This window comes from Sardina pilchardus, chromosome 13, assembly GCF_963854185.1.
Source record: "Sardina pilchardus chromosome 13, fSarPil1.1, whole genome shotgun sequence".
In the NCBI taxonomy this organism is placed as follows: domain Eukaryota; kingdom Metazoa; phylum Chordata; class Actinopteri; order Clupeiformes; family Clupeidae; genus Sardina; species Sardina pilchardus.
In genome coordinates, this window is record NC_085006.1 from 26822083 (window position 1) to 26832103 (window position 10021).

Here is a 10021-nt window from a genome sequence, read left to right on the forward strand (position 1 = left end):
CCCTGAAATACCAAAGGCTATTTGATTTTGTGTGTGTGTGTGTGTGTGTGTGTTGTTTGGAAACTTTCCCCACATGTGCACAATAGAAAGCTTCCAGTTACAGTTCTATCCACCACTATCACCTGTTACTAGTATCATGTGTCTGTGACTATATTATAATATGTTATATATATATATTAAATATTATTTTATGCTTTAGTCTAGATGCAGCTAATCTGTGCAGATGTCACCTTTTTCAGTACTTATTTGTTGCTGGTATGTGAGATGTGCCTGTTAAGGGAACTCTGGGGGGGAGCTGTGACACAGGTGGTAACCGCCAAACCACACGGGGTGCCCACGGGGACCCTGGTTCTACTCATGCTGCCAGTCATTTGCCTATTCCACCCCCATCTCTCTCTCTCTCTCTCTCTCTCTCTCTTTCTCTCTCTCTTTCTTTCTCTCTCTCTCTCTCTCTCTCTCTCTCTCTCTCTCTCTCTCTCTCTCTCTCCCTCCCTCCCACTCATTTCCTGTCCATCTCAACTGTCCTCACCGCATAAAGCCTAAAATGGAGACCTTGCCTTCATCACTGTCAACTGTCCTTTGCCCTCATCAGGGTCAACTATGCTTTAGGTACTACATGGCGAACTGACACATTGTTTTCTTGTGCAACAAAGATCAAATTGAACTGCCAACAGGAGACATTTTGAAGCTTGACGATATATTAAGCCCCTAACGTCGTCTTCCAGGCAGCGCTGCCACCGTCGACTTAAAGGCACCTAACCCTAATCCTAGCCCTAACCCTAACCTAACCTAACCCATGCCTAGCCTAACCCTAGCACCTTCCAGACATCGCTGCCTTGCAGGGGGGGGGGGGGCTAAAACACCAAGAAACCACTTTGAAATGTCATCATAGACCATGTTCTCTTTTTGAAACACAAACATGTATGTCCAGATGATTTGAATGGCCAGCCAGATAGATAGATAGATAGTCTGATTGATTGATTGATTACCATATTGATCTGGAAGTGTCTTGCATGCCATATCTCTAAGTACTGCTGCACAGCACACAGCTGTCTCCACTGTGGTTACACACACAAACACACACACATACACACACACCATCACACTCTAGCGTGTGAGGTGGCAGCATTCACACCGCAACCATATCCTTTTGGTTCAAGGCTGACTCAGTGTATGTGTGTGTGTGTGTGTGAATGTGTGATCCCGTCCTGTTCCGCTTTCTCCCTCAAACGGTCTGATTTCACAGAAGGCAGCAGCTCCAGCCTCTGAGAAAGGCAGCGATAAGAGGAGGAATTCAGAACTGACTCAAGGCCACACTGGCCAGACGCAGGTCACGGAGCATCTGAGAGGTGGCCGGTTCCTCTTTCTCTCCTTTTCCACTTTCCACAGGTGACCAGGCTGATTACACAGCACTTGTAGATGTCACTGACGCTGGTACTAATGTGGGGTTTCCCCTGTACGCTCGCTCAGGCACGTAAACACACATGGACACCTATATGAGACACGTATGTGCGTACACACACACTTGTATTCTGTATGCACACACACACACACACACACACACACACATGCGAACACACACACAGACCCATATTATCTGTTGCTGTCCACCCTCATCAGCATACTGGTACCTGGTCTCCTTAGCTCTACGTCTCCCTCTGCTGGCTCGTCTGAGAACACAAATCCAGAAGTGCAAAGAACCTGAGGTCTTTACAACTCATATACAGACACTCTGGTATGCACAGATATAGTATTTGTGTAATGCACTTCATATAATATATTTTAAAAGACTTAAAATGTCTCCCCCATCTTTTGTCTTCACAAATTGATTAGTACATTTGAATGCGGCATCTCAGAATTCAACCCTTACATTTGCAACATGGTTACACTTGACTGGCCAGACCAAATGCAAATAATTTTCTCTGTAACCACTTGATTTCCATCGGTTGTGTTTCACAGCTTTCTAATAATGCAAGTAAATGTCACATGTTTTTTTCTTTTTTTTTCTTCAACAATCATATATCATGTCTAGTTTTAGCCCTCTTTTTACAGATGTTGTTTTTTACACATTTCCTCATTACACATTAAAACAGTTGGGGGAAGTTTTAGCTGGAATAACAGTTGGTTTCCACATCTTATTGTGCAATGTGTTATTACCAATCAAACAAGCAGACTTGTTACCAAAATGACCAAGACTGCCCCCATTACTGTCCTCTGTTTAATAATAATAATAATAATAATAATTATTATTATTATTATTATTATTATTATTATTATTATTGTTGTTGTTGTTTTCTGTTGTCAGTTATGAATGTGATAATTCAGACTCCATTTGGCTTGATGTGACCCCGCTGGGCCTGCAGCCGAGTGTCAGTACTCTTGCTTCCTCTTGCGTTGAGGCCACTAAAGAATCCTACAGGGTGTATAGATAGAACTGCACCGTGAGAGAATTTGTGATTGTATTAATTTGCTTTCTGTCTGACTCAGTGAAAGTGAGATGTCTTCAGTAGCTTGTTTAGGGAAAAGGGAAGAAGTGTGTGGTTTTTTTAGGGGAATTTGGGCCTACACAGTCCCCAGTCCATAGGTAAGTATATGGTGAAACAAGGTGAAAAGTTAGTTAGTTCTTGTTGGTGTTATTCTCTCAGTGGGTGAATATATTTTCCCCAACGCACACACATACACACACACACACACACACACACACACACACACACACACACACAGACAGACACACAGGGAGAGAGAGAGAGAAAGATAAAATGCCAATTATCTTCAGTTTGTTTTGGTAAGGTAGGAACAAGTGGAAGCACGCATACAGTGAAGAATGAATCAGTTTACAGGAATACAACTCCGGCATTTGGAATTTATAATCAAACTCCGAAGATATTTGATTGATGATTCACACATGGTCTCTCTGCGCACGTTTGTGGTCTCGTTGGCTGTAGCACATTGCTCAACATACAAATTTCCCCTTCATGATCCAAGTGAAGATGGGAAAAGCAATACAATGAAATCAAAGCTGGAGTGACTCCAGTAAAACCCAATGACACCCAAGGGTGCTATTACTAATTTAACTGGAGTGAATCAATAATCCCTGGTTTGTTGACTTAAAGGACAACTCAAGCTCACTGTACTCACTGTTAAAACTCACACATTTTCACACAGATCTCTACTGTTTCTCGACGTGACAGAGTTGTCAATACGGAAAAATAAATAAATACCTACTACCTAGCTCGAGTTGCTGTAACCAACAGCGAGAGCAACCAGTCTTGGTCCCTTTATCAGATCAGAGAACAGGCCAGCCTGGAGTGCCTAAGACGTGAGCATATTCAGAATTCACTGACTGCTGCTACTGCCCAACTGGTTCAGCTGGTTTGGAACCGAACGCCAGCTGCCAAACCTCTGCTGAGAAAAAAGGGAGGAGGAGGGTGAAGAAGACAGGGCTGAAAGGAAGAAGGAAGGAAGAAAGAGAAAAAAGAAAGGAAAGAACAAAGAAAGAGAGTGAGCGAGAAGAAAAGGTGCTTGTTCAGAGGTGCTAAGGGTCAAGGATAGACGCGGAACGGTGTGGAGCGGTGCGGAGCACATCAGTGGTGTTGAATAGAGAGGGGTCAGTTTACTGAGGCGCTCCAGGGCAGGAGAAGAAGGAGTGAAGTGAAGGACCCTCCCACTCATCTCAGCTCACCCAGCGCTCGGCTCAGCTCATCTCCACCTGTCCCCTTCCCTCTCAACACTCTCCCCCTGGACTCCGATGGCAAAGCATGATCCGGTAAGCATGGCTGCCTACTACTACTACACCTCACTGGTTCAGATAGATAGGCCACACATGAAATCTAGCCATGACGCTTGATTGTTGAGCTGCTGTTTGTCTTATATGGTAGGATGGAGCTTTGGGATGTGATTGCTCACATTGCTAACTCTGACGTATATCTACTGAGTGTTTGGGTGGCAGGACAGGGCTTTGCGAGATGATTGCTAAGGACACACAATAGCTTTGGGAGATGATTGCTGACATCTATAGGGTGACATATACTGTGCATTTGCTGAGTGTGTGTGTGTGTTTACCTCTAATCAGGTGAGGAACTCATGGGGCTCTAAGATACTAAAACTTTGCCGTGAGTAAGATGTGTTCACATGTGGAAGACGCCAACATGTTCCTCTCACATTGGTATGTGGGAACATACAGTATGACCTTTTTAGAGGACTCGATCACAGGAATAGGCCAACATCAGTCAGCTAGAGACATCTTTTCTAAGCCAAACCGTAGTGTTTGGAAGTCAGATTGGGTGATGCTTAGGCAAACGTTAGTGTTTGGAAATAGGTGACCCATTCTATCCTGCTGGGGGTTGCAAGACAGGTGTGGCCTGTTGAATGAGCTGAAACTGGGGGGTTTTAACATCTCTAAGGAGGTGGTAACGGTGCCAGTGATCTGTGTCTTTCTTCTCATTTCTTTTTGTCTTATACTTCTCATTTTGATGAGAACCAGAAACTCCCGCAGAGACCTGACCCAATTGATTGATAAGACACACAGTATAGACACAACGCTACCTGCTACAACCTAAATACTAATGTACTTGTTCAGCTGCATATAAGCGTGCTGTGTTCTAAGGTGATGTTCCGTATCAGTCACAGTTACATTCGCATATTAATTTAGCGTTCACTTTTATCCAAAGCATCCTATAAATGGACTGATGTTGAATCTGCAGGAGTACCTAGAAAAGCACTCAGAGAGCGCTAACCTCCGCCAAGCGAAAACATAACCGCCTCCTGCATCCAGACGGTGATATGGATCACTCCCAAAATGTAGTCGTTTCTTCCTTGGCTCATGTCAGACCTTCCCTGAAAATTTCAGGGAAATTCATCCTTAACTTTTTGAGTAATCTTGCAAACAAACAAACAAACAAACCCCAATGAAAACATAACCTCCTTAGTGGAGGTAACAATACAATTTTGCATTTTCTACAATTCCATATAACCTGTGGGTGACAGTGGAAAAGTTTAAGATACAGTAAGGGGAGTAATTTTCAAGAAACCTGATCTATTTAAAAGCGGATGTATTGTATGCGAACACTGTTGGAGGGACCCGTTTGGGTGTTACAAGATGCAAGGGAATATAAGCAAACCTGTTTGTCTGCTTGCACAAGATGAAGCTGAGGGGTCTGTTTACTCAGGCGCCCATAGTGCAGGTGAAATCTGAGCACTGTTGGTATTGAACACATCTCATTAAACTTTGTCTTCTTGGTTGCCTCCTATAACAGTATGGGCCGAGATGAACTGTTATTTCGTTGAGTTGAATGGTTGTCATTTTATACTGAAATAATCAGTACACAGCCACACACACACACACACTAGCAACCACCACAAAAAGACAACAACTTCAATTACTTACACCCACCCAAAAACTTTCCTTCATTTTATCTTCTGTAAATTGCTTTTATTTGATTACATTTTAGGCGCAGAGCATATTATATATTACAAGAAAATAAAACTTATCTTTTAAGTGATAGCAGATGAATAAAGTAGTGAACGTAATTAGGAAAAACCCACACAAGGAAATGACTGTGGATGTGGATCTGAATGCATTTTCATATTGCAGTCTCAACCATAGCTGAGGTCTTTTAATTGATCCATCTTATTACAATACCCTCCAATTGGGAGAGTGATGATGATGATGAAAGCGCGGCAGCTTTGGCTGAGTTTGAGCTGAGTTTCCCATGATCCTCTAAAAAATCCGCCTGCTGACCATTGTCAGGATTGGCCGCTGGATTGGTCAGGGATCTGAGGGAGATGGGGCCGGTGCACTGATCTATAAAGAATACCTGGATAGAGCATCTACGTCAAAATTCTGAAGCCTACATGGCGGCGGCCATTATGGGACCACTTGCCATAGGAATGCATAGACAGTAAAAGACAGTAAAAGAATGTTGCCGTTCTGCAACAATGGAATTGGAACACCACGCCGCCATTATGGGACCACTTGGGACAGTTCCATTGGCTTCATTGTTGATGGGTCAGCAACAATGAGATAGTCTATCCAGGTATTCTTTATAGATCAGTGGGCCGGTGAGATTAAGGCAGTCAGCGGGCTATAATGCCCTTTGGCAGGTGCCTTGTGTCTGGAGACCAGGCTGGGTTTGGCAGGGCTGGGTCCTTTGTGATAAACCTCCAAACAATGATGGATGGGAATCTGTAGAACAGGTCAGGTCACACTGGTGTCAGCTCCTTCACACACACACACACACACACACACACACACTTCACACCAGAGCATATAGCACAGATAGCATAGCACCTATCTGAGCATTGAAGATATTGACTGTTCAAAACTGTAGTGTGTGTGTGTGTATGGGTGTTTCTGTGTATGTGCATTTATCCAAGTGTGTGTGTGGTTATTTGTGTGTGTGTGTTTGTGTGTATGGGTGTTTCTGTGTATGTGCATTTATCCAAGTGTGTGTGTGGTTGTTTGTGTGTGTGTGTGTAATTGCATTGGTTGTGGATATTTGAATTCTGATTGTTCAGTCATTTCACACAATGAGAATAGATGCTTGGCTGAGCCTCGTTTCACACGGGGAATTGCCAGTGGCATTTTAGCTTGCAACTTGATAATGAACATCCTAAGAAGGATTTGCACTTGGAATAAAAGAATGCTAGTCATCCCGCAGCATGGTTCATGACATCTGAGGAATATAATCCTTTTAAAAGTATGCTTAAGTACCCAGCAGATTTGATGGAGGAGATGGGGAAAGGGTGGCAGAGTCACTAACACTCACTCAGTTGTGAGGACTTGGCATGGAAACAAACTCACTCTGAGTTATGCACACTCTGCATCCGTTCTGCAATTCTATGGGGCACAACTCAGAATATCTGTGAAATCTTGATTATTTTGAGACAAAGCTAAATGTTTGCATTACATTAGATGCTATTATCACGTTAATTGAATGCAAGATGTTCACCTTTATGCTGCAGTTTGATGGTAAACAAACTTGTGATAGGTGAATCGTTAACCTAGCATGGCTATACAGCATAGATGTAGTGAGTCCCTGGGAAACCAGCCATGCACTTTCCAAGAGTGGTGCCTCGTCAAATCTTGAGACTATCGTGAGACATTACCTAGTCAGCAGATCGTTTTTGCCTGTTGTTAATCCTTCACCTCCATAACAAAAGCATTTGCATTGTGTACAGGGGGGATAAGTAGCAAGAAGTTTGCCATTTACAATAGCAGAGTAACATATAAATGCATCACAACTCGATTGGGGCTCTACAGTCACCAAACATGTTTAAACCTCAATAGAGTAGTTTATAGTTACTACATCATTTCTGAGAAAGGTTTGTCTGTGCAACCAGGAAGAAAGCTGCACGTTCCAGTAACGCTGTGTAAAAGTTGTTTGTTTTTCTATTCTGGTCCATGGAAATACCATCAGTTAGCCTTTCAGAGGTTACTCTTAAAAAAAGAAACCATTGTCATGCTGGCAAAACAAAACAAGTAATTAACCTGAAAAGAAAACCTGCCGTGCAGGGTTAAAACACATCCTGGTGTGTCATGACAACACTTGACATTAAGGTGCTAAGAGAAGTGAGACCTTCAAATGAATCACGAGGGCAGTGTGTCAGTCTCGGTCTCTCATGAAGGCTAGTGTCTTGTTAGTATGGCAGGAACAGTCAGAGAGATGCATCAGCAGCAGACTGGGTGAAAATAGGCCCTGATGGGATCATCTAACCACCAGGGACGGATTTGACTGGTTTTACAAACACAGATACTTTTTTTGTATAGACAGATCACATGTTTGCATTACTTTAGATGCTCATATCACTTTAATTAAGTTACTACATTTCTTCATGAGAGTGGTTTGTCTGTGCAACCAGGAAGAAGCTGTACATTCCAGTAACACTGTGTAAAAGTTGTTTGTTTTTCTATTCTGAGTCATGGAAATACCACAAGTAAGCCTTTAATTGGTTACCCTTTAAAAAAGAAACCATTGCCATGCTGGCTAGATAAAAACACCTCCTGATGTGACATGGCAAAGAAATTGCTCTTGACATTGAAGGTGTCAATATAAGTGAGACATATTCAAATGAACCTTGAGGGCAGTTGTGAGTGACAGTTAACAGTGACATCAGTCTCTGATGGAGGTTGTAATGTCAGTATGGCAGCAACAGTCAGCGATGCATCAGCCCCAGAATGGGCACACATAGGCTCCGGAATCATCTACCATCTTGTTTTTCTATTCTGGGTCATGGGAGTATCATCAGTGAGCCAAAACAGAAACCAATGTCATGCTGGCCAGACAGAACAGGTTTTAACCTGATGAGAAAACACCTCCTGATGTGTCATGACAAAGGTGGTGTACCTTGACATTAAGGTGTTAATGAGAAGAAGAAATGAGACAGATTCAAATGAACCACGAGGGAAGCGTGACAGTTAATGGTGACATCAGTCTCTAATGGAGGTTAGTGTCTTTAGTATGACTGCAACAGTCAGAAGTGCACCAGCCCCAGACTGGGAACAGACAGGCCCCGGGTCATCTAAACATCGGGGACGGATTTCACTGGTTTTACAGACACAGACACTCACAGGCAGTCAGATTATGGATGATAATTCATGGGCAGGTCTGTGTCGTTGTCAGTGCCAGAGGTTGGTCAGATCTGCCACAGCGTCCGTTCCGCTCTCGACTCCATCTCGCTGACAACCACTCCACAGGGAAATATGCGCTTTATCTGTTTTCACAAAATGCATTTGGAAGGCCAATCCAAGGACAAGCTGTGCCATATCATAACACATTTTGGGCAAATACTGTATGCCCTACAAATTTATCTATTATGATCATTTTAAAATATGTTTTATTTGCTGTTTTTTTTTTTATTACCTCTCTATATTAGGCATGATATAGTCTTGTTTTCTTCTTTTTGTTTGTTTTGATTACCTCAGAATATTAAACATGGTATCGTCTTGTTTTATTTTGTTTGTTTGTTTTGTTTGGTCTTAAAGTACAGCACTTTCATCAACTTCCATTCTTAGAAGTGCTATATAAATAATTTGACCCTGACCTTGACATTGACCTTGACAGTGACCTTGATTCTAGTCCTGGGTATCACTCACACACTCGCGGGTAAATGTGGGCCAGATCGGGGATGGGTGTGGCCTGCAGCTGAGTTGGTTTCTGTGTTGGCCCTGGCCAGCTCTGTACGGGCGAGCTCTGCTGGGTGAGACGTGTGAATTGGCTAACGTGACTCCGACAAAGGAGGTGGGAACGCTAACCAAGTGGGCCTGTTGATATCACAGTGGGCCGTTGCCAGGAAACCCGGCCCCGCCATTGTGCGCTCAGGTTCACGTTTCTGAGAGAGCCGTCTGTCTTGTTGCCATGACAAAGGCGCCGGTGTCACTGCCGCACTGTTTCCCTGGCGAGAGACGGCTTCGAGGTGCTGTCACCATTGGCCCAGTTCACCTCCTCACTGACGAGCCTTTGTGGAGCATTCAAAGGAGGTGGGACACCATCCAGGGAATCCTTGCCTGTAGGTCTCAGTAAGAGGGCACCGGGAGAATATAGCACTTTTATAAGGCGATACACCTGACATTTCTCACCTGTGGGGTCTCATATCTTTTTAATGATGAGGGAGAGAGGTGAGCCCAAATGACCTCATCTACTGGACAAAAGGCACTGAAGTTGAAACTTTTTGCTTTTGACAATCAAGGACAGGCCTCATTTCTTGGACTTGACCTTCAGCCCAAGTATACACGAGCAATGAGGGTATTGTAATCGGGTCCATCTGTCCATCTTCCTCTCACAGAAAATCAAAAGTACAGGTCCAGTGGAATTCATATTTTAACACAAGGCAGAGAGGGTCACCGTGTTCCGTTCCTCCAACATGATCGCGGCTCAGAATGCAGATGGGGCAGTTTAGCACCAGATCATGATCAGTACATTATTTTAATCCACCATGACACGCTGGGCCTGCTTTGGGCAAATGATGCACAAATGTTTTAATCTGCTGTTCTCTCCGACAAAACACACACTTGAATGAACTA

At 43.5% G+C, this 10021-nt stretch overlaps 1 protein-coding gene across 1 annotated transcript in view; it reads left to right on the top strand.

Moving 5' to 3' along the window:
• Nucleotides 1-3402: 3402 nt before the first annotated feature.
• Nucleotides 3403-10021, top strand: part of tmprss13a (transmembrane serine protease 13a) — a 22402-nt gene continuing 15783 nt past the window's right edge. The window contains exon 1 of the mRNA XM_062552863.1: nucleotides 3403-3766. Coding sequence (XP_062408847.1) covers nucleotides 3749-3766 — 18 coding nt within the window. The 5' untranslated portion in view covers nucleotides 3403-3748. The remainder of the gene's footprint in view (nucleotides 3767-10021) is intronic.